This window comes from Girardinichthys multiradiatus, chromosome 3, assembly GCF_021462225.1.
Source record: "Girardinichthys multiradiatus isolate DD_20200921_A chromosome 3, DD_fGirMul_XY1, whole genome shotgun sequence".
Lineage (NCBI taxonomy): Eukaryota > Metazoa > Chordata > Actinopteri > Cyprinodontiformes > Goodeidae > Girardinichthys > Girardinichthys multiradiatus.
Window position 1 is genome coordinate 40,084,360 of NC_061796.1, and position 24,893 is coordinate 40,109,252.

The following is a 24,893-nucleotide window of genomic DNA, read 5'->3' on the forward strand; positions in this document are numbered from 1 at the left end:
AGTCTTCCTCCATAAGGTGTAGGACAGACCGAATAACTTTTTCCAATCAATCTTTGTAAAAGAACGATTTTTGTTTTTTCCGGACGCATCTGTCATTCTAAATTGAAACAGTGTGTGGTGAAAAGTTATATTTAAAAATATTGAATCCAATATTGCAGAACTTGTTTATAAAAGTCTGATAGTTGTATCGGTAATTTAGAGATTTCAAAGTCACGTCTCATCAGGAATATTATCCCACCAACACCTTCAAAGATTTTATGATGGAGATTATTGATAGGTTGGTGATACGTAAACCGCTCCACCCAGCGGAACCTGATGTGGTGAACACGTCTAACAACACGGATTTGTTTTGGTGTAACCCACAACATCTTTTCGGCGCTGCAACTTTTTTCCTAGCGACATGTGTACATCTAAACGCAAAACGTTCTGTCGTTTAAACTTTCGCTGTGTAAGTACTGTTGTTAAACGTACCTAGTAACACTATTTTTCACTGCTGTATTAACCGGTTAGACGGTTTATCTCACTGCACTTTTTAGCATTAGCTTAGATAAGCTAGCTTGTCAAAAAACTTTGAACTCTTCTTCGAAGAAGTGTAACATTTGGCTTTTTGTGGACCTCCATGCCATTGGGCCACACATTGACTGTGTGCTTTGTACTAACTTTATTTCTCGGGTTGAAAGCAGCCGTTCAAATTTCACCGATAGTCCAGGACAGTGCGCGCTTCTAGAGCTTTGTGTCACATGTCTAACAGACATCGTGTACGAGTGTGGTTAATTTAGCGTGTATAGATATACATCAGACTGCAAACATTTAAATATACAATGGTTTAGCTTTATATCTATAAGTGCTCAGATGTAAATGTAAGCCAACCAGCATTAATCTTTAGTTATATGTAGAAACAATAAGTTTCATTTGAAAGAGCAATAAAATAACTTTCAAATGATCAACTAATGGTTAGAAAATGATAGTTACAGCGTTTTTATTTCCAAAACTTCCGGTGTAATTTATGTCTCTCAATTTACATTAAAGCTTATATAACGTTGTGATCCAGAACACAATTCTTCTCACAGAAATTGTAGAGTTTGCTCATTAGCACTCCCCATGGTTATGGAGAAGATACAACATAAATAATAATCCTTTATAGTAGTAGCATAACCTCAAACTCAGGGAATAGTAAAATCCAGCCTTTCAGGCTTTCTATTGGGTTTAAGTCTAGGGACCCGGATGGTTATGAAAGACAGTTAATTTCTTTTGTCCGGTGAACCATTTCTGAGCTGATTTCAATATCCAGTTAAAAGACCCTTTGATGACCAATTTCCAGTTTTATGAAAGAGCCCACTAGATTTTTTTTTTTAACAATCTCCTGGCATTTATAACGCCATGGACCTTTTAGAAGAGAAACAGGCCCACGGCATCACAAATCCTCCTGAGACATGTTCTCTTGTTTTTCCCATCTCGCAGAGTCGCTTAGAAAATGAAGGGCTTCTTGTCATGTAATATTTACTCCAACAAACAGGAAGCCATGTTACCAATAAGCTTTTGGACACTGGTCAAGTTAAAAATAGTAGAAATCCTAAACTACAAAATCCATTGAGTTACATTTATTTTATAGGAATCGTTTGATTTGCCACCAGTAATTGCGACACTGTTGATTTTGTTAGAGACATTTATTTCTTAGAGGCTGGTAAATGTTTTCCCTACTTTATAAATGTATTCAAATTAAAGGTTGTATTTTTCTAAATTTTTCAGTGCATGGTTATGCTACTGCTGTTACAGAGGAACTCATCAAGGCGTTTTACACAGCCTTGTCAGGGGGGATGACAACATATGTGCCAGACGCTGTATTTATTCAATATATAATGGGCACTCATAGATTAACAGGATTTTGTCCTTTGTGAACTAGACGTGGTTAGAAATGGAAGATTCTCGTTGTTGATGAATGTTTAATTTGTCTTTGTGGAACTTTTATCATATTTTCAGGCTATAGAAGACAGACTCCCTTGAAGTCCTCCTTGCAGATTCTCAATCATGAGTGGCTCAAAGCCGGACATCCTGTGGTCTCCTCACCACCCGGACCGCTATGTCATCTGTGACTCTGAGCTGGGCCTGTACAGTATTGGACCCGTGGGCAGCACACAAACAAAGCCTGGCACTCTGTCCCTCTCGAAGGAAACTGCTGCTACATTACTAGCCATAAACTCTGACACTCCTTACATGAAATGTGTGGCCTGGTACCCAAAACATGAGCCTGAGTGTTTACTGGCTGTGGGACAAGCTAACGGCAGAGTTGTGCTCACAAGTTTGGGCCAGAACCACAACTCCACATGTAAAGAGCTGGTGGGGAAAGAGTTTGTGCCCAAACATGCCCGGCAGTGCAACACTCTAGCCTGGAACCCTGTTGACAGCAACCTACTGGCTGCTGGGCTGGACAAACACCGTGCAGACTTCTCTGTTCTTATATGGGATATTAGCAGTAAATTTGCCCCAGAAACATTTGTAGCAGCTGAGAAAATTCGTCTCTCATCTGTAGATTTGGACTCGAGCACAGTAGTGACCAAGCCACTGTACGAGTTAGGCCAAAACGATGCCTGCCTGTCCCTCTGCTGGCTGCTTCGAGACACAAAGCTGCTTTTGGCTGGCATGCACCGAAACCTCGCAATATTTGACCTGAGGAACACGAGCCAGAAAACATTTGTGAACACCAAGGCCATCCAGGGGGTGACGGTTGATCCACACTTTCCCGACCGTGTTGCCTCCTTCTTTGAAGGGCAGGTGGCCATTTGGGACCTGAGGAAGTTTGAGAAGCCTGTTCTCACACTCACAGAGCAGCCAAAACCTCTTACTAAGGTATCATCCTGTCTTTTCTCTATTTAATTTTTACATTTAACCATGAAGTCCTTCTAGATTAACATCTTTTTTTGAAGGAGATCTTGCCAAGAAGGTACACCGTTACAACCTAAAAGTCTGACATTAACATCAAAGTGCATAAACAAAGTAGAACAAGTCAGAGTCAACATAATAAAGGTACAAGGTCCACCTTAAGAATAGTAGTTGCACTCATCAGTTGCAGAAGTCTTTAAAAGAGCTTTAGACTATTATTTTTTTATTTTACGCCGGTGTGCTAAATAAGAAACCTCAGTTCTGCCAAGTTCAGAAAAAAGTTCGGGGTACTCTAAAGCTGCTGGTCCGAAATTTGTGATCGCAAGTTAACAAGTGAGGAAATGGTAGATGCATATTTATGCTTTACAGAACTTACAAATAGAAGAAAACAATACATTGACTGGTGATGTTCTTGGTTTTGCCATTAAACGCTCTGTAGTAAATGCTTGTATATTCAGCATATAGCCAAGGTCACTAATTGAGTGTTATTTTGTGGCTCAGAAGGTGAAATGGTTTGGGAATCACTCCTTATAAGGAGAAGCCAGTTCAAGGATTGCAAGTTAAGGCTGGTGTTTGAAGCTCTTAGGAAGTTTTTAGAGCATAGCTTTGTGCATAAAAATATACAGTGGACAGAACAAATATTTGATACACTGCCCAGTTTGTAGGTTTTCCCACTTACAAAGCATGTAGAAGTGTTTAATTTTTATCATAGATACTCTTCAACTGTGAGTGACGGAATCAAAAACAAAAATCCAGAAAATCACAGTGTGATTTTTAAGTGATTAATTGGCATTTTATTGCATGACATAAGTATTTGATACAACAGAAAAACAAAACGTAATATTTGGCACCAGACGTTTCCTGTAGTTCTTGACGAGGTTTCACACACTGCAGCAGCGATTTTGGACCAGTCCTCCATACAGATCTTCTCCTGATCCTTCAGGTCTCAGGGCTCCCGCCGGGCAATATGGACTTTCAGCTGCCTCCAAAGATTTTCGATTGGGTTCAGGTCTGGAGACCAGCTAGGCCACTTCAGGACCTTGGAATGTTTCTGAAGGAGCCACTCCTTAGTTGCCCTGGCTGTGTGCTTCGGGTCGTTGTCAAGCTGGAAGACCCAGCGACGACCCATCTTCATGCCCTTACTGAGGGAAGGAGGTTGTTGGCTAAGATCTTCAGATACGTAGCATCCTCCCCTTAATACAGTGCATCATGTCCCCTTTGCAGGAAAGCATCCTCAAGCAATAATGTTTACACCTCCATGCTTCACAGTAGGGATGGTGTTCTTGGCGTTGTACTCATCCTTCATCCTCCAAACACGGCAAGTGGACTTTAGACCATAAAGCTCTATTTTTGTCTCATGAGACCACATGACCTTCTCCCATTCCTCCTCTGGATCATCCAGATGCTCCTTGGCGAACTTCAGACAGGCCTGGTCATGTGCTGGATTGATCAGGGGGACCTTGCATGTGCTGCAGGGTTTTAATCCATGGTGGCGTAGTGTGTTCCTAATGGTCTTCTTTGAGACTGTGGTTCTAGCTCTCTTCAGGTCATTGACCAAGTCATGCTGTGTAGTTCTGAGCTGATCTCTCACCTTCCTCATGATCATTGATGCCCCACGAGGTGAGATCTTGTATGGAGTCCCAGACTGAGGGAGATTAATCGTCATCTTGAACTTCTTCAGTTTTCGTATAATTGCGCCAAGAGTTGTTGCTTTCTCACCAAGCTCCTTGGCTATTTTCCTGCAGCCCATCCTAGCCTTGTGCAGGTCTACAATTTTATCCCTGATGTCCTTACACAGCTCTCTGGTCTTGGCCATTGTGGAGAGGTTGGAGTTTGTTTGAGTGTGTGGACAGGTGTCTTTTATACAGATAACAAGTTCAAACAGGTGCAGTTAATACAGGTAACCCTAACCCAAACCGCCAACATTGGTACTCTGCTCCAGTTAAACACCTCACAATCCTGCGCAGTGTCACTTTTTTCTGTCACATTGCCAAACCCCTCCCGAAACACATATACAAACGCTACCAAGATGGAAATAAACATTGGTTATTAATAACAGCCCAGTTTACTTATTGAGCCGATACCAGTATGTCTAAAAAATGACTAACATCGGCCAGAACCGACATTAATGCAGATCTGTTGTGCATCCCTAGTTATATTTTTATTTTCGAGGTCCACTTATAACATTCCATGCTGTTGATCACAGTTTTCCTCTCTTATTCTCAGGTGGCGTGGTGTCCGACTCGTACAGGACTTCTGGCAACGCTGACACGTGACAGCAACATCATTCGCCTTTACGACATGCAGCACACTCCCACTCCCATCGGTGATGAGACTGAGCCCACCATCATTGAACGAAGTGTGCAGCCCTGTGAAAGCCAGATAGGCAGCTTCGCCTGGCACCCCTCCTCCCAAAACCGCATGGTAGTGGTCTCTGCAGCCAACCGGGTCATGACCGACTTCACAGTGTTTGAACGCATCTCTTTGGCCTGGAGCTCCACTGCCTCGCTCATGTGGGCCTGCGGCCGACACTTATACAACTGTGTCGAAGACTTAGCTGAAGGGGAAGACAGTGCAGCCGAGAAAGACATTGCCACTAAGATGAGGGAAAGAGCTCAGTCCAGGTATGGACATGATACTGTCCAAGTTTGGAGAAACCACCTGCTAGCCGGAGGGAACGATCCCCAGCTCAGGTCTTTATGGTTCGACCTGTCTTATATCCTTTTGGTATGAAGTCTGCAGTACCTGTTAATCGTGGCTGTGACTGTTTTCAGCTGCAGGGTAAATACTAAAAGTGCCTTTTTGTGCAAGACGTTTGGTTTTGTTTTTGTCAACTATAATCAAGTAGGTAAAATCACCGAAGGAAGTTGCAAAACCTCACTCCTGACAATTTCTCTAGCATCTCATAATACAATGTTTAAAGTATGATTGAAAATTCTCTGTACATTTCTAATCTTTCACGTGATATTTTTTTGTCTGTGTTTAGAAGAAATCTGAAAATGGTTTGTATCGGAAATTGGAATGCGTTGTTGTGAAATATAAGAAAGAAAAATATTTTAAATAAGAGTTTGAAGTTTATCCCCTTTGGTGCATCAACAGGAAAAATGTTGAGTTTCTTACAGTTAGTCAGCTTCAGACATGTTCAGTCATTTTGAGTTTCCACTTTATGCAGTTTGTTTGGAACTGGAGAATTTGTTATGATTCCTATGTAAGTATCACATATGAAGCAGTGTGCAGAGGACATGGAGCTGAAATTGCAAGGAAACAAACACTCTGTAGTTTATTCTGGCATCAAGAACATTGTCAAGACAAGCTCAGGTAAGAAAAGAAATCATGCAACGTTCATCTGGGTTGTTATTGTTATGCCTCTTGAATTTTCTATTTTCCTAATTCTTGAAGGCACAACAGAGAGCCGCAGGTGCTGGAGCGGCTCAGATCGGCAGACAGACGTAACCCGCTTCCACAGTGAGGAGCGCTGCCTTGCCTTGAGGCTCTGTGGCTGGATCAGCCGGGGACCCGACATCGACGTGGAAACCTTCTTGCGGTCACTCGAGCAGGAACGTGAGTGGGAACGAGCGGCTGCCATCGCTCTCTTCAACCTGGATATCCGCCGTGCCATTCAGATCCTTAACAAGGGAGCCGTCACTGAAAAGGGTGAGTGGTGAATCAAGGCTGAATGGCTGAAATCCTCAAGGCTAACCCTAAAACACTTCAGCTTTGCAGGATAAACTGCATCCTCCAGAGTAACAGTAATTCAAAATGAAGTTTTAAATTTCCTATAATGAGGAGGTTCAGTTTTGTTTTGAAGAATTCTGTTAAACATTACACATATAACTTTACGTTGTCCAACATGGAGATGGAGATCACCCACACTGGCTCACATTTGCAGTGGGAAACTATTCGTTTCCAATACTCAAATGTGTTACTAGTTTGAGCCACTAGGTGGCAGTAAAGTCAATTTAAATTTGAAAACAAAGCATTCTGGTACAGTTTGTCTCAGCTGACATTTTCAAGTCTTATGACAACATGGTTAACACTAAAACCTGTCAGATGCAGATTATCTGCTAAATACAAAAAGGCACCAAATGTTATGGTTTTTAAGCATATCTTAAGTGCTCAAAGCAATAGTACATAGTGATGTCCATCCATCCATCCATCCCTCCCTCTATCCATTCATCCCTCCCTCCCTCTATCCCTCTATCCATCCTTCCCTCCCTCCCTCCCTCTATCCATCCATCTCTCCCTCCCTCTATCCATCCACCCATCCATCCCTCCCTCTATCCATCCATCCCTCCCTCTATCTATCCATCCATCCCTCCCTCTATCCATCCCTCCCTCTATCCATCCATCCATCCATCCCTCCCTCCCTCTATCCATCCATCCCTCCCTCTACCCCTCTATCCATCCATCCATCCTTCCCTCCATCCCTCCCTCTATCCATCCATCCCTCCCTCCCTCCTTCTATCCATCCATCCATCCCTCACTCCCTCTATCCATCCATCCCTCCCTCTATCCATCCATCCCTCCCTCCCTTTATCCATCCATCCCTCCGTCTACCCCTCTATCCATCCATCCCTCCCTCTATCCATCCATCCCTCCCTCCCTCCCTCTATCCATCCATCCCTCCCTCCCTCCTTCTATCCATCCATCCATCCCTCACTCCCTCTATCCATCCATCCCTCCCTCTATCCATCCATCCCTCCCTCCCTTTATCCATCCATCCCTCCGTCTACCCCTCTATCCATCCATCCCTCCCTCTATCCATCCATCCCTCCCTCTATCTATCCATCCATCCCTCCCTCTATCTAACCATCCATCCCTCCCTCTATCCATCCCTCCCTCTATCCATCCATCCATCCATCCCTCCCTCCCTCTATCCATCCCTCCCTCTACTCCTCTATCCATCCACCCATCCATCCCTCTATCTATCCATCCATCCCTCCCTCTATCTATCCATCCATCCCTCCCTCCCTCTATCCATCCCTCCCTCTATCCATCCATCCATCCCTCCCTCTATCCATCCATCCCTCCCTCTATCTATCCATCCATCCCTCCCTCTATCTATCCATCCATCCCTCCCTCTATCTATCCATCCATCCCTCCCTCCCTCTATCCATCCCTCCCTCTATCCATCCATCCATCCCTCCCTCTATCCATCCCTCCCTCCCTCTATCCATCCATCCCTCCCTCTACCCCTCTATCCATCCACCCATCCATCCCTCTATCCATCCATCCATCCATCCCTCCCTCTATCTATCCATCCATCCCTCCCTCCCTCTATCTATCCATCCATCCCTCCCTCCCTCTATCCATCCCTCCCTCTATCCATCCATCCCTCCCTCTACCCCTCTATCCATCCACCCATCCATCCCTCTATCCATCCATCCATCCATCCCTCCCTCTATCTATCCATCCATCCATCCCTCCCTCTATCTATCCATCCATCCCTCCCTCCCTCTATCCATCCCTCCCTCTATCCATCCATCCATCCCTCCCTCTATCCATCCATCCCTCCCTCTATCTATCCATCCATCCCTCCCTCCCTCTATCCATCCCTCCCTCTATCCATCCATCCATCCCTCCCTCTATCCATCCATCCATCCCTCCATCCATCCATCAATCCGCCTGATCTTTCTTTGCTATCTGTTAATTTTTAAATTTTTAGATTATAGGTGGGGAATGATAGAACAGGACAAAAATAAAATGAAAGAAGAAGAAAGCAGGTATATAATGTAAAACATTTTGAGTGAAATCTGTAAATTGACGTAAAAGTTGCAGTTAAATTGAATAATAATTATTAATAGTGGAAATAAAAAGGAAATGACTAATTGTGCTCACTGTGACATATGTTGATAAGTATGGGTATTTTGATTTGTATGGTCTACTTCAGATACTATGGTAAACAATTATTTACAATATGCATTCCAAGCATTTTAATCGAATGCTAGCAGTTCACATACACTGTTGCCAAATGTGTTGAGTCACTTGCTTTTACACACACGTTATCTTTAATGATATCCCATATATCCCATTTTTAATACAAAGGTTTTTATGGCATTGGCTCACCTGATATAGCTTTAACTCTTCTTGGAAGGCTGTCTACAAGGTTTAGGAGTATTTGTATGGGAATGTTTTACCATTTTTCTAGGAGAGCATTTGTGTGGTTAGGCACTGATGATAGACCAGGCTTGGCTCACAGTGTCTGCACTAATCCATCCCAAAGGTGCTCTGTCAGGTTGAGTTCGGGGCTGTGAGCAGATCATTCAAGTTCCTCCTCACTAAATTCCCACATCCACTTGGACCTTAGTTTGTGCACTGGTGCCCAGTCATGTTTGAGCAGGAATATGGCATCTCTAAACTATTCACACATAGTCAGTAGCATAAAATTGTCTAAAATGTCTAGGTGTGCTGCAGCATCAACCCCTGAAAAACAGCCAAAAACCACAATCCTTCCCCCACCAAACATTACATTTGGCAAAAAGTAGTCAAAAATCTGCGCCACTGAGCCCTCTGACCACCATCAGCAGGCAAGGGGGGTGAAGTGTCATGCCCAAGGACACAATGACCTAGACAGACAGAGTAGGGGTTCAAACCAGAAACCCACCGGTTACAGGACAAACCCCAACCACCGTCACCCCAGTTGGGAAGAAATGTCACAGGAGTACGTTTTGCACAGGTGGCTTCCTCTCATGGTACCACGTTGGAATTCACTGAACTTCTGAGAGCAACCCATTCCTGTAGAAGCAGTCTGCATACCTGTTCTCATGCAAGAAATCGGAACACCTGAATTTTTGACAATAGTGTATTCTGTAATGCTGCTGTAGGAGTTAATTTTAAAAATGTTTAAAGATAACAACAGTAATAGGAAAGGTAAGGATATTTTAGACTGCTGGTGTTTCCTATATAAAGTGATGGATCTTCTTGACTTCTAGTTAATGAGACGTCTTCCCTTGTCGACAGCTAATGATGTTAGAAGCTCTATACAGTCATATAATTATACATCTCTATTGATCATCGTGATACCGCTTATAGTGTTGCGCGATTGGATACATTAATTGACCATCAATGATTGGCTGAGCAGTTTTGCCTTTTCTCTGTGTTTTGCTTATAAATGAATGGTGTTAGTGGATTCAAACTACAGAGTAAATCAATAGAAGAGGATGTCCGTTTCAGTTTTCCATGACTTTAAAACAATGACTTAAATTACAGACTTAAATTAAAGACCATGACATTTTTTTAGTAGCAAAGGAGAAAAGATTGAAAGGAACAAAAAGATAAATGCAATTATAATACCAGCTCTTTTGATGCACTTGCATAAATGTCTACAAATAACAACCACTTCATAATTATATGCACTTTGAGCTAATAGGGGACTTTATAGAATAAAGAATATTAACCCATAGTCCCAAGTTTGACAGTGGAAAATGTTGCACCACGTTAGTGTGTCATCTTCCCATCTATAACCTGTTCTCTGAGGTAACAGTCCATTTCAGCTTGTACTTGCTCTTCCATGCGGTTAGCTGGAGGGTTAACTCTTTTCAAGTAAATGTACAAAGAATGAGGCTTCTTTTAGGAGTCGTTGTCTTCCCCTCCCTCACCATTGTTCATCCATACACGCACTGCCAGATTTGTTGTACCAGCGCTTTTCCAGTATTCCACCATCTCAGTTTGCAGCTTACCTTGGAATAAGTCAAACGGAGCAGCTGCATGATGTCTTTTACAAGTAGTTACTTCCTATGGGTTACCACGTCTGTTGCATAAGTAATCCCATATAGCTGACTTTATATTAATTTTAGCAACCAGCGCTTTTATTTCTGTTCACTTGTGGGGATAATTGGCAAATCAGCCAGTGCATTTTAAACTGCTCCACCTAAACAAAAAAATAGTACCCCACACGATGACACTTGCGGCAATAAAACACCAGTCGCTGTTTTTTTGGACTGACGTAAACTGGGGAAAATAATACTCTAATCCCTTAGCAGGAACACAGACAGCGATAGTGGGTTTGGGGCAGCCCAGAAAGAAAAAAATCTAATGCAGTAATTTGTTGCTGTTAGTGTTGAATGTGTATGTACGTTTATGCCAGGAGCATTTGGTGCAAACACTGTGCTGATTTCAGAATGTCTAAGACCCGTCTTCAACATCTTTTGCTCTATGCATTGAACTCTATGTAGTATTTTGTATTGAATGGGTTGAACAATGGATTTGTTACTTGGATTAAAATTATTCTTCCCAAAATCTACTTTATCACTAATCTTGATGTAGGTGGTCGTTTTAAATAACCTGCATCAATTAAATCCTGCTACAGAGCAGCCAATATTTCCTTATGTGTTATGAATACAGGCTGTAAATTAGGTTAAACAGCAAACAGTATTTTTAAATCAAGGAAAATGAAGTTTACAGAATGTTTTCCACAGCACAGTGTTTACACGGTAAAGGAAACTAGGCAGAGAATGCTGCTGCTTACAGCTGTAAGACGAGGACAAATTTCACTAATGTAGGTCAAGCATTTTTCTGCTGTGCTCTGAGTACTTCCTGTGCATGACTGATGGAGTCATTCATTAGATAAGGTGTGTCAACAGAGCCATGCAGCTTTATTTCCAACTTAATGTATTGATTCCTCTGCACATAGTTAAACACTACCTTAAGAGAAAATATGTTTAATTTGACATTGTCCCCAACCTGATGTAGTTTGAATGGGCATAACATACACTGACAAAATATACTTAGGGCCTGATCTTCAAAAGGTTTGCGTGTACTAAACTGCACGCAAACCTGTTTGCATCCGCAAAACTGATCTACAAACGACGTGGTGATCAGATTGCGTGTGCAAAATCAGCAGAACTGTGGGCGCAAACCTTTTAGCGTGTCTACCTTCATACACATGATAATGGCCCAAACGCGCAAATTTATGGGAGAAGGATATGCAAATGTCATCCCTTACCACCCACAATGCGATTTTCCAAACCTAAAAGGGATTGCGGGTGCAATTTTAGCATGTGAATTTACCACGTTTGAAATTCAGGTGCTAACTGGGACGCAAAAACGTCTGCTGTCTTTGGCCAGAAGGAGGCATAGCTAAAATGACAGATGATGTGGAGAAAGAATCTTCTGTACATGTGCTAGTCAAGTCAAGTTTATTTACAGAGCGCTTTTCAGCAACAAGGCACTCAAGGCGCTGTACATAAGGAAAAACATTACAATGATACAGAAAATCAAGCACAGGTAATTAAAAAAAATAAAAATAAAATAAAGAGAATAGAATGATGGATAAGAAAATCAAAGGAAAGTTGGACTGAAAACTTAACTAATAATGTTTAGATGGCACAGTCAAAAGCCACTCTAAACAAATAAGTTTTTAATCTTGATTTAAAGCAACTTAGGGTTTCGGTGCTTTTACAGTTTTCTGGGAGTTTATTCCAGATTAGTGAAGCAAATTTTGGCTCATCCATGCATTGATTTCTTCTAAGCATTCATAGTAATCTGGTGACATCGTAACGTATAGCTGTGTCTCGTCTGCATAGTTATGATAACTTACGTTGTTGTTTATTAAAATCTTAGTTAGGGGGAGCATGTAGATATTGAATAGGAGGGGCCCTAAGATGGATCCTTGGGGAACGCCACATGTGCTTTTTGTGGTCTCTGATGTAAAGTTACCTACTGACACAAAATAGTCCCTGTCCTTCAAGTAGGATTTAAACCAACTGAGTGCTGTACCAGAAAGGCGACCCAGTTTTCCAGGCGCTCTAATAAAATGGAGTGATCAACAGTGTCGAATGCTGTTCTAAGGTCCAATAATACCAGCACTGTGGTTCTTCCACAGTCTGCATTTATATGGATGTCATTGAACACCTTGACAAGAGCAGTCTCTGTACTGTGGTGAGCAGGAAGCCTGACTGGAAGACATTGAAGCGGTTGGTCGTTGTTAGGAAGTTGTTTAACTGCTGAAACACAGCTTTTTCAATAATCTTACTGATGAAGGGGAGGTTTGATATAGGCCTGTAGTTCTGTAGTAGCAGCTTGTCCAAGTTGCTCTTTTTCAATAGAGGTTAGATAATTGCTGTTTTTAGGGCCTGGAGGAAAACACCTGACAAAAGGGACGTGTTTATTATTTGTGTTAAACCAGATGTTATTACAGGCAACGTTTTCTTAAGGAAAGCTGTGGGTAAAAGATCGAGACAGCAGGAAGAAGAGCTTAGTTGCTGTACGATTTCTTCTGAGTTTTGTAGTTTATTTGGTGAAATTGGGAAATTTTGTCAAAATCAATTCTAGTTTCTAGTCTAATTTTAGTACTGGAATTGATGTGGATGTGCTGACTGCCCCTCTGATCTTTTGGGTTTTTTCAGTAAAGAATTTAGCAAATTCATTGCAGGCCCTGGTAGAGTGGAGTTCAGATGCTACAGTTACAGGACGGTTTGTTAACCTGTCAACCGTGGCAAATAATGCATAACCATTGTTAATGTTTTTGCAGATGATCTCAGAAAAGAAAGAGTCCCTTGCATTTTTCTGTTGTAGGTTATATCTGTATAGTCTCTCTTTATAGATAATATAGTGAACCTGGAGTCCAGTCTTTCGCCACCTGCGATCAGCTTTTCGACACTTCTTTTTTTCACTTCTGACTGGTGGAGCACTTCTCCACGGAAACATTTTCTTCCCAGAAATGACTTTCACTTTAATTGGAGCAATTGAATCAATGATGTCTGAGATTTTAGAATGAAAGTTTTCTACCAGCTCATCTACAGTGTTACAGGGCAAAGTGGAGGTAGAAGAGTAAATCTGGTTAAAGGTTTCAGCAGCACCGTCCTTAATGATACATTTTCTTATCATGTCTCTTTGGCAAACAGTCATTGCAGATGATGCTTTCAAAAATAACAGAAAAGTGGTCAGATAGGGCAACATCAGTTACAGACACCGTTGGAAATGTTTAGACCCTTAGTGATGATCAAGTCCAAAATATGTCCCTGTTTGTGCGTTTGCTGTTTATCATGTTGAGTCAAACCAAAATTTCTAAGAGTGTCACATAGATCTATTGCACTTCTGTGTTCAGGATTGTCCATGTGAATGTTGAAGTCTCCCACAATAATTAAACAGTCATAATCAACACATATCACAGATAAAAGCTCATTAAAATCACTGATAAAGTTTGTTTTGGACTTAGGAGGCCTGTAAATATTCAAGAACATTGTTCGGACCGGGCTCTTTACCCGGAGAGCCAAATATTCAAAAGAGTCAAATTTTCCCAGAAATACTTTTTTACACTCTAATAAATCTTTAAACAAAGTGGCCACCACTCCACCTTTTCTTTGCTGTCTGCTCTCACAAAGAAAATTGTAGTTCGGAGGCGTCGACTCTATCAGAATAGGAGCTTCATTAAATTCATGTAACCATGTTTCTGTTAAAAACATAACATCAAGATCGTGGTCAGTAAGGAAGTCATTGATTAAAAATTATTTTCCTGACAGATCTAATGTTCAATAAAGCCGGTTTATATGACTTAGTTGCTGATATTAACTCTGTGTGTGGTTGTACCTGACAGTTTATGGCTTCATTTGATTGTTTATTACTGTCTCTTATCCTTTTGGCTTTGTTCTTTCTGTCACGTATAAGCACAGAGATTTTACAACTATCTCCTATTAGGGGCCCAAGTTTTTCCTGGACATGCTCATTTCTGATAGAGTTACCACTGGGGCCCAGACTGTATCACAGAGAAGTGATTTGAAGGTCCTGATTAGGAGGAGATAGATTAGGAGGTGGTGGAGGTCTGCGGCATTTGGAAGATATTGGTTTAATAGCAGGGCCTCGGCCACGGGGGGTGTTGAATGGAGAAGATGTCAGAGCCATTTGGGTCCCGATCTTAAGAGCTTCTTTCATGTTATCAGAATCCAGTAAAGCAAAAGGCGGGCTCTGTGGGGAGATGGGGGAGTTCTGTGCGGTCTGGGTCGGGGTCTGGGGTAAGGGGGGTTTACCGGGGGTGTCGGTCTGGGTTTTGGGGGAGGGGGGTATAACGGGGGGGTCAACTTCTCCTGCGGATTTCGACGGGGAGACCTTTGGTGATGACCTCACTTTCTCAGCCAACTGGCCAGTTGTTTCTGCTGGAGCTGTTGGAGGCAGCGTTATCATTGTTGTTGATACTCCATGTTCTCTGCTGAAGGTCGAAGCTGCTGGTGGATTATTTACTGAATAGAAGAGATTGATTAGATGTGAGACGTCTGGCTCCTGGCTTGTTCAAACAGAAACCATCTTGCTTGAAGAGTTGTCTTTTTTCCCAAAAAATGTTAAAGTTGTCGATGAAGTTCACAGGTGTGGTGGCACATGTTTTTTTCAACCACTTATTAATCACCAGAAGTCTCGAAAAAATCTCATCTCCACAGAAAATCGGTGCAAAGGGTCCACTAAGAAACACCTTGATATTGAGACCTCCAACAATATTCAGAAGACGAGTGAAATCCTCCTTCAGTCTTTCTGATTTTTTCTTAGCCATTTCATCCAAACAGATCAAAATTGGTCTTAGAATGGATATACTGTTAGGTTTCTGAAATGGCCTTCCCAGAGCACCAACTTTAACCTTATTGAATATGTAAGGCCTATGCTTAAAGGTCCCAGGAAACCAATCAGTTTAAATTCCCTAGCGTGGTCAAGGTATGGCAGCCAATTCTTACTTTTAAAATCATTGATGTATAATTATTCCAAGCTGGAAAAAAGGAAAGGTCATAACTCGCTATAAATTAATATGACATTTCTGCCAACAACTGGATATAAATTTCTGACTGTAGCTTCTGACGTATTCTGCACCCAGAGTAAAGACAACAGGCTGTGATTGAATCTTCTCTGAATATTTTCATATTATTTACAGGTGACCTGAACCTGAATGTTGTTGCCATGGCTCTGTCGGGCTACACTGATGAGAAGTCCTCACTGTGGAGGGAGATGTGCAGCTCTCTGAGGCTCCAGCTGAAGAATCCTTACCTCTGCATCATGTTCGCCTTTCTAACCAGTGAGCCCGGAGCCTACGATGGCGTGCTGGTAATAAACATCTCAGTCCCGCCGAACTTTAAAGCTAGTTAGTGATTATAGAAATATAATAACAGTGACCCTTTTGTTCTGACTTCATAAAAAGATTTATTTATACTTAACATGGTAATAAATTGGAAGGTATTACTTCAGTGGTTTTTGTGGAAAAACCTCAGATGCACAGGAAAGAACATGTATTCCTTTTCCACCATCAGCTTTATAAGTCATAAAACTGTGTAAAGGAAAACATGTGGCCCAGGCCAGAATCCATGTTTGTTTTCCCTTTTAGTTGAATCAGTTGAATTTTTTGTCAGACCTTTTCATGGTAAAAACAAAAAACGAGATAAGAAGATCCAGTGAGTCATTTTGGAGCCATGTTGGTTTTTGGAGCTGATCAGGTGCAGCAGATGTTTGCCTTGCTTTAGAAATGTGTCCCACATCAGATCAGAATGTCCCTGCAATGTCATCTTGCAGGCTCAAAGTTTTTGTACAATGTTTAAAAAGCACATGAAATACAGTCAATACTTCTCATGCTGTTTTAAAAAGCACATGGAATTATGTTTCTATATTTTTCTAGAGGAGAAAATTATGAAATTCTACCAAACAATTGCTCAAACATGTAGAGAGGTTTTAAGATTTATTCCATGTAACAAAATAGCATGAATTTTGCTGGCACTTCAGTCAAGCTTTCAGAGCATTCTCCACTCCTGTTTTCTTCTCCTGTGGCATAGCTGCAGCATTAAAGCACCACTTATAGGTCTGGCATTGATACAGAGGCATTTCTGGTCATTTGTTTCATGTGGATAAAGATATATTTTTTAACAATGCTTAATTCCCTGAAGATTTCTTCATATACCACTAATATAGCACATTTTGAAAAAATGAGACAAAAAAACAAGTTTTTTTTTCTTCTATAGATATTTCTTTTGCAGTGCCTACATTTCCTGAATATAGTCTCTACTTTATACTTACAGTAAATATCTGAATATATGTGTTGATGTACTGAATCTCGGCATCGTACCTCAGCTGTAATGTGGCAGAGAAGGTCATGGGAGTGTCCATACCCTCTGCCAGAGATTATCTGTTTTAGATCCTCTGCAGGAACATAGACTTTGCATAAACATTCAACTTCTGCTGTCTTTTAATGTATTTATGTTTTTTTATTTTTAATTATTTATTGCACTCATTTGTTAGAAGTTTAATTCAGAATTTTATCTCACTTTGTTGTATTCTATTTTCTTTATAATAGATATAATAGTAACTTGATTTGAGTTGCACAAAGTTTCAAATCACAATAGTCATCAACGTATCAGTGTATGCAGTATCGCAGTGACAGTATTGGATGGTGTATTTGATAGTCTTATGTATGACATATGCATGCATTCACTCTCTGCATGCCAGCACAAAATCCAATTGGATGATCTTTCACTGCACTTGACACCTACACTTTGTGTAGATTTTAGTGACCGAGATGCTAAAGCATTCAAAGAATCATGGGGACATTATGATGATGGAAAATGTAGATTAATTGCAACAGATATCGGCATTGCATTTTTTTTAAGTGTATTTTTGCTGATTTAGTTTTGCACCAAATTTGATTCAAACTTTAGTCAAGGAAATGCCACCATAAATATTCACTACAAGTTTTAAACCCCAAAGTTTTTTTTTTTGCTACTTTGGATTTGTTAATGATTTGTTTTTTTAGGATCAAGAGACAGAAATATGAATCTGGAAAAGGCTGACAATGGGAAATGTGCTGGTATCAAGGTACAACCAAAGTTTTGTTAGAGAAGCCTTATCTTGTGTTTTTTTCTTCGTTTCTGTTTCAGTATGAGAGCAACGTTGCTGTCCGGGACCGAGTCGCCTTTGCCTGCATGTTTCTCAGTGATGTTCAGGTAATTACAAAGTGAAACATTATGCAGCATATTGCCATACAGAGTTACCCTGCCAAGAGTATTATAAATGTTCTTAAAGCAGCTTCACCTGAATCTGCTGTTGTATTCTCTTGATTATTTTCCTGCAGTTGCCACGTTACATCGACAAACTGACCAATAAAATGAAGGAGGCCGGGAACCTGGAGGGTATCCTGCTTACTGGGCTTACTAAAGATGGCGTAGATCTTATTGAGAGCTATGTGGACCGAACTGGGGATGTCCAGACTGCCAGCTTCTGCATGCTCAAGGTAGTCTGGGGACCTAGATACAATTATTTGGAAAAGTATTCTTACCTTTGAACCTTTTCTCATTACAACCGCAAACTGTAATGTATTTTATTGGGATAGGACAAACACAAAGTAGTGTATAGTTTGAAGTGCTAAAAATGACACATGGTTTGTCACGTTTCTTACAAATTAAATCCTGAAAAGTTCGGCCTGCATTGTGTTCTGCTCCCATTGTTAATAGTTTGTAGAATTATCTTTCACTACCAGCTTTCCAAATCTACAAACTTTTTGCTCCTTTTTTTAACAGATGAAGCTCAATAAGAGTAGACAGGGATCTTTTATGGATATCAATATTTAAGTCTTGTGAAAGATTCTCAGTTCCCTTTGGATTCGTGATATTGCAAACATTGATACTGCGATGATGATGGTAATTTAATACATTGTGCAGCCCTAATCTACATCACTCCATTGTAGCTCTGGGTATCGTTTTGCAGGAACGTGAACCTCAGCCCTGTTCTCAAATGTTTTGCAGCCTCTTACAGTTTTTTTTTTCCAGGATTTTCCTGTATTTAGCTCCAACTTCCCATTAACTCTGATCAGCTTCCCTGTTCCTACTGAAAAACCGTGTCCCCACAGCATGATGCTGCCACCAAAGCATTTCACAGTGTGCTGACGTTCATGGTGTGTTTTTTTTTTCAACCTCGCGTGGTGTTTTGCATGTAGGTAAATTGCAGTGCAGACTTAACAGTTCAAAAATGTTGCCACTCCCCCAATAGGGGCAGATTTGTGGATGTCATGGCACTCTGTTAAATAATTTTCCCATCTTAGCTGGGAATCTCTACAACTCCTCCATAGTTACCATGGGCCTCTTAGCTGCTTCTCTGATTGATGTTCTCCTTGTCCAGCCTTTCAGTTTAGGTGGACAGCCATGTCTTGGTAGGTGTGTAACTGTGCCATACTTCTATTTTTCTAATGCTGATTGGTCTTCGTGATGCTGTTTGTTCACTAATGTTTTCTAACAAACCTCAGAGGTCTTCACAGAACAACTGGATTTACACTGAGATCAGAGTAAAAGGGGTTGAACAAAGATGCATGCCACAGGTTTTCATACTTTTGTGTTGAAAAAATGTTGAAATGTTGAAAACCATCCTTTTCCTTTCACTTCAGACTGCTTTGTGAGGGTCTGTTCCAAAAAATACACTGAAGTTTATGATTGTAACATAACAAATAGTGAAAACTTGCAAGGGGTCTTAATTCATTGCAAGGTGCAAAAGAATTAACACCCCTCATGATTCTATACAATTTATACACTTTATTCCCACTTACACCAAGTCTGTGTAGAAGGCAGAGGGCAGTCATTGGATGAAAACATATCCCTGCCACAGTGGGAATAAATATATATGCGACAGGCACAGCTTTCAAGAGCAAAATGTAGAGTGTAGGCAGCATGAAAATGCCTTTCCCTGCAACAACTGCTCTGAAATGAAAAGGTTAAAATGGCCTTTTTTTATAAATGATCACTTCTATCAGGGCTCCCCTAGCGACGTGTTGAAAGACCCTCGAGTCCAGTGCTGGATTGAAAACTACCGCAACCTGCTGGATGCATGGAGGTTCTGGCACAAACGGGCCGAGTTTGACATCCTCAGGGGCAAGCTGGACCCCAGCTCCAAACCACTAGCACAGGTAATGATGCTTATTGCATTGCTTGTATATCATATTCAGTTGAAATTACTCTTGTTTGATCTGCTGGTCAGCCCCTAATCATGTCAAAATTTAAATCCAGTCAGCTGGTGAGCATGCAGTCGTCTATTTTACCTTCATTGCTGACTGGTCCTTATCAGCCCTGGTCTATGTGTATTCTTGGCAGGTGTTTGTGAGCTGCAACTTCTGCGGGAAGTCCATCTCCTACAGCTGCTCCGCCATGCCTCACCAGGGCCGAGGCTTCAGCCAGTACGGTGTCAGCGGCTCTCCCACCAAGTCAAAAGTCACTAGCTGTCCTGGCTGCAGGAAACCACTGCCACGCTGTGCCCTGTGCCTCATGAATATGGGCACACCTGTTTCCAGTTGCTCAGGTAGAAAGGATTAGTTAAAAGCATGCAATTACAGCTGCTGTAATGATGAACTCCCAGAGGAATGAGTGGACTTTGATCAACATCTAAAGCCTGTTACCATGTTTACTGCTGTGACATCACTCCTAACAGCTCTAATTTAACTGATATTGATCTCAGGATGAATCTTTTTGGCAGGAACTGGAAAGACGGATGAGAAAATGGACTTAACAAGGGAGAACAAACTCGCCCAGTTCAACAACTGGTTCACCTGGTGTCACAACTGTCGACATGGTGGCCATGCCGGTCACATGCTGAGCTGGTTCAGGTTGGTGACGTTTTTTAGATCATTTTCATGTAAGAACAAATTCACATGTTCTATTGATACATTGGGTTTATGTCAGATGCTGATTTCTCTCACAGCTGTAGTTAACATTAGAGATGCACCGTGAATTCAGCAGTTTACTGGAATCAACTTGACCTTCCCTGTTCAGTGACCACCTGGTCGGAAACTCAAAAATATGATCTTTTTCCAGGCGATGATCGCACCAGGTCATGTCGAAACTTGTCCGTTTAGTGCATTCAGACAGTCAGAGAGGTGTTTTTTCTAAACACATTTTAAACTGTTATTTAGAGTTTGTCGATATAAATCAGAATCGGCTAAAATCAGTGTCGGTGGTCAAAGTTTTATGAAAACCAGACTTTAGAACTCAGCCTTAAAATTCTGATCTGAGCTTTACTACTTCTTTTAAAGTTTACAAAAAAGTTAACTTTTTATTCAAAATAGTACCAGGTTTTAGAGCTTTCTTCATTTGTTCCTGAAATCTAAATTTAAAGAGCCTCAAGTTATTGAATAAACGCATTTAGTGTCCAGCCTCAGCTCAGGTTTCAGGTTTACTCAAGTTAAGGTTTGGACTTTTACTAGGCCATTCCAACTCCCTTCTTCTGGTCATGTGGTTCCAAATCAGGCCCATATCATCATGTATCCACTACCATGTTTGACAGTTGCCATTAGTGTTTGTGCTGTTATGTTTTTAGGTTTTCTCCAAACGTGGTGCTTCACATTATGGCCAAACATCTCTATTTTGGTCTCAGCTTTTCAAAGAACATTGCTTCAGAGTCTTGTGGTTCAGTTGTTGCAACTTCTCTGCAACTTACCTAAGTGATTCTTGTTAAGTATATTGGGTTTTTTCTGGCAACTCTTCTAAACAAGCCTGCTTGTCCTGTCATGAACATGCTAACTGAGCACTATGGAGGATTTTATTTTTTAGTTTTACAGATTTTTACATTCTGACTCTTAATTTTGTTTTACTCTGTAAAATTTGATGGACTTCAAATAGAGTGGAAAGAGCCTTCTGCGAAGGATTACAACAGTTACTTTGCTGAAGGCATTGCTGATGGCTTTCCATCTTAGAATTGTGTTACCAAGCACCTATATGCTTTAGAGCTACAAACTGCGAAACCCCTCCTATTATAGAGGTAGTTACAATTGCTGATGATCAGTTAATCAAGTGCATTTGATTAGCAGTACCTGGCTGCTACGTTCATTCATGAATTCTGTGCTAGGAGCAGGAGTGTACTTCATTCAAATGCACAGTTTTTTCCTTTAGGGGTTGTTTTGGTTAAATAGATCATTACAGGAGGGCATCTCATGTGATTTAAATTATTATAATGTCCTGATACTTCAAGCTCTACAAAAAAAAGGTGCACTTTCTTTTTCCCATTACAATAATTGCTATAAACTGGGGAATCGGTTACGTTTTGATATCAGTTTATTTTATTTTAAGTACTACATTGTTTCTTTAACTCTGTGTAAAACAGTCTGCATATACATATTTTACAGAGACCACACAGAGTGCCCGGTGTCAGCCTGTGCGTGTAAATGCATGCAGCTGGACACCACAGGGAACCTGGTGCCTGCAGACAGCAGCTAAACTGGACACGCGTGTTGGAAACTAAAGACAAACACGAGCAAGGAGCCAACTGGTGCAAGCTATCTGCTGCGCCACCACACCAACTACTGGGGAGGGGACAAAAAGGCGTCGGTGACGTCCCTCTCTGAAGTGGCTGCTTGGATTGAAAGATATATTGTTAAGTAATAGTCTAGGCAATGTTATGTAATACCAGAGCTCTATGAAGAAGGGAATCAAAGTGTGGGGTAATAATTTGACTAACTATGTTAAAGGCAGAAAGGGAGCAAATTCTAATTTACTGCTTAGCTAATAAAAATAATTCTCAGGTTAAGTTTAAGAGGACATGCTGTCATCAGCCTCTTCAAGTCTAGCTTGAATCAGGATGCTGTTTTTTTGTAAATCTACAGTCAGATATTAGGTTGAGAAGATGTGATCACTTGTGCCATTATTTCTAAAGTACGTTTTGTCATGTTTTAGTCCGTATCTCATTTCTGATGGGAAAAATCTTCACATACCTCATGAAAGTTTTGTTTGGGGCGCAATGACAATAATAGCCTCCTACTCTTCTCATCTGGCTTTGTGCAGGAGGGGCATGAAGTCTGAAAGGTTCCCTTTGGGGTGGGCAGGGAGCGGGGGTTGGGGTGAGGAATTAGAGACGCTGTGGAGGGACAGGGCGGAGGAAGAGGAGTGTGGGAGGGTGCGTCTGCATTCACCAGCCTACTCCAGGCCTGTGGTCCATGAAAGAAGCTCCCCAGAAAACAGCAGCTGCTCAGCACTCTGACAAGACCCTCCAGATTGTTCCCCTCATAAAGAACCTCAGCTGCCGGAACACTATTGACTCAAAGACAAAACCAGAGAACAGACACCCTGAGCCTTGTACAGTTACTCCCCTCCCTCCAACAACCTCCAGATTAACACACTGCCCCTCTCTTTCTTTCTGTACACACTGATGCCCAAATTGCACCAGAAATCTATGCATACCACACATGAATCCAAGGATGGGCGCCATCTGTGGGGTAGCCGTCGTCTGTAAACCACATTGCAAATGGTATTTGTGTCTGTCTTTGCCACCTTCCCTCCACAGTCTCTAATCCAGGGACTTATTGTAAATAGGGCGGCCTTCTCCATAGCTGGCTAAATCACTTAGTCATAGTGTTGAGGAGGAGTTGGGAGGGGGCAGAGCAGTTACTGTAGGCAGCATTGTCCAAGGTTTTAAAGGCCTGCCTGCTCTTTAGTGAATCATTTTGGATCGGGGCAGACAAATTGGCGAGCCATGTAGCGTCCTGGAAAACGGCGCAGCTGAAATTTCATCCTTTTCACAGTTTCTTGTGTTTTGCCTTTTAAATAAATCTCTGCTGACAAACCGAAAGGCTCTTGAATGGGGGTGTTTTCTATAATCTAGCGTGATTTATCTTTACATGATGTTTTATGGACACAGATGGCACGGGTTTGTTTTCTGCCCTCTGTTTGCTGTATCTTGTCCCAGTCTTGTATGGAAACTTCAACAGAATTCCAGATTTGCACTGCACTCCAGGAGATAAATGGGGAATTCAATACATTTTGGACATTGGTACTCAAAGACAAGTAAATAAACTCAATATGTTTGTAATGAGGTTTTTACCTTTACTTTTCAACCAAGAGCTGACAAGAAAATCTGACACTAGCTGTCAAAAACAATACTTTGTTTTAAACCACCCCTGGTTTCTTCATTTTTTTTCCAGATTGCCAAACTTCTTATAATCTTTGGAATTGGTGATCAATACATCAGGCCTAAAGAAAAAACCTACAGTGCCTTGCAAAAGTATTCACACCCCTAGAGCTTTTTCACATTTTATCACATTGCACCTAAAAAACTTTTAATGTATTTTATTGAGATTTTATGTGGCCACCCAGCACAATGTAGAGTATAATTGTAAAGTGGAAGGAAAATGATAAATTGTTTTAAATTAAGAAATATAAAACAATCAAAAACGTGTGGTTTACATTTATATTCAACTTCCTCTACTTTGACAGCCCTAAATAAGATTCAGTTCAACCAATCACCTTTAGAAATGAGCTAATTAGTAAATGGGGTCCATCTGTGTGTAACCTAACCTCAGTGTGAATCCATCTTTTTTGTGAAGGCCTCAGAGGTTTGTGGTAGAGAACATGAATGAATAAACAGCTGAAGACCAAAGAACACAACAGACAAGTCAGGGAGAACGCTATGGAGAACTTAAACGCAGGGTTACTGTATAAAACATCTGAAAATGTTCATGTATTTCCGCTGTATATATGATCTAGCACAACTGCAAATCTACCAAGACATGGCTGTCCACCTAAACCAACAACCTGAGCAAGGTGAGGTTTACTTAGGAAAGCTGCCAAGAGGGCAATAGTTATTCTGGAAGAGCTGCAGAGATCCACACACAGGTGAGAAATGGGACACATTGGTCTTGTGCCCTACAATTCTGGCCTTCTAGAAAAGTCTTGAGGAAACCATTAGAAGTTTATTTTGTAATTTGCCAGAAGATATGTAGGGCACACAGAAAGAATGGGGAAGCAGGTGTTTGGGTCAGATGAGACCAAAGTTGAACATTTTGGTCTACATGCAAAACACTGGCAGAAAATTATCACTGCCTATCAACCTGAACACACCATCCCAATAGTAAAACATAGTGGCAGCATCATGCTGTGGAGATGCTTTGCTTGGTTCTCCAGTATTGACTCCAAATGCAGATTTATATAATAAAACTAGACCCGTTGTTTTTGTCCATAAAAATCTCAAGAAAATACATTCAGGTTTGTGGCTGTAGTGTTGTATGTATAGTTCATTGGATGTGAATACATTTTCAAGGCACTGTATCTACAAACTATGTGAGTTTGAGTGATGACTTAAGT

The 24,893-nt window shown here is 41.2% G+C and overlaps 1 protein-coding gene across 1 annotated transcript; it reads left to right on the forward strand.

Moving 5' to 3' along the window:
* Positions 1 to 312: 312 nt before the first annotated feature.
* mios (missing oocyte, meiosis regulator, homolog (Drosophila)) lies at positions 313 to 23,382 on the forward strand. The gene is made up of 12 exons (XM_047360243.1): positions 313 to 448; positions 1,981 to 2,847; positions 5,107 to 5,596; positions 6,100 to 6,198; positions 6,280 to 6,534; positions 15,734 to 15,903; positions 17,721 to 17,786; positions 17,915 to 18,073; positions 19,583 to 19,735; positions 19,920 to 20,124; positions 20,299 to 20,428; positions 21,944 to 23,382. The coding sequence occupies exons 2-12, from the start codon at positions 2,029 to 2,031 to the stop codon at positions 22,032 to 22,034; spliced, it is 2,637 nt and encodes an 878-aa protein (XP_047216199.1). The 5' UTR covers positions 313 to 448; positions 1,981 to 2,028; the 3' UTR covers positions 22,035 to 23,382.
* The last annotated feature ends 1,511 nt before the right edge of the window (positions 23,383 to 24,893 follow it).

Bases quoted from the DNA above. Each gene is read 5' to 3' on its own strand.
- mios (XM_047360243.1), top strand. From the start codon at position 2,029: ATGAGTGGCTCAAAGCCGGACATCCTGTGGTCTCCTCACCACCCGGAC. The intron at 2,848-5,106 runs GTATCATCCTGT...TCTTATTCTCAG, and splicing joins AGCCAAAACCTCTTACTAAG to GTGGCGTGGTGTCCGACTCG. The intron at 20,429-21,943 runs GTTGGTGACGTT...CATATTTTACAG, and splicing joins CACATGCTGAGCTGGTTCAG to AGACCACACAGAGTGCCCGG.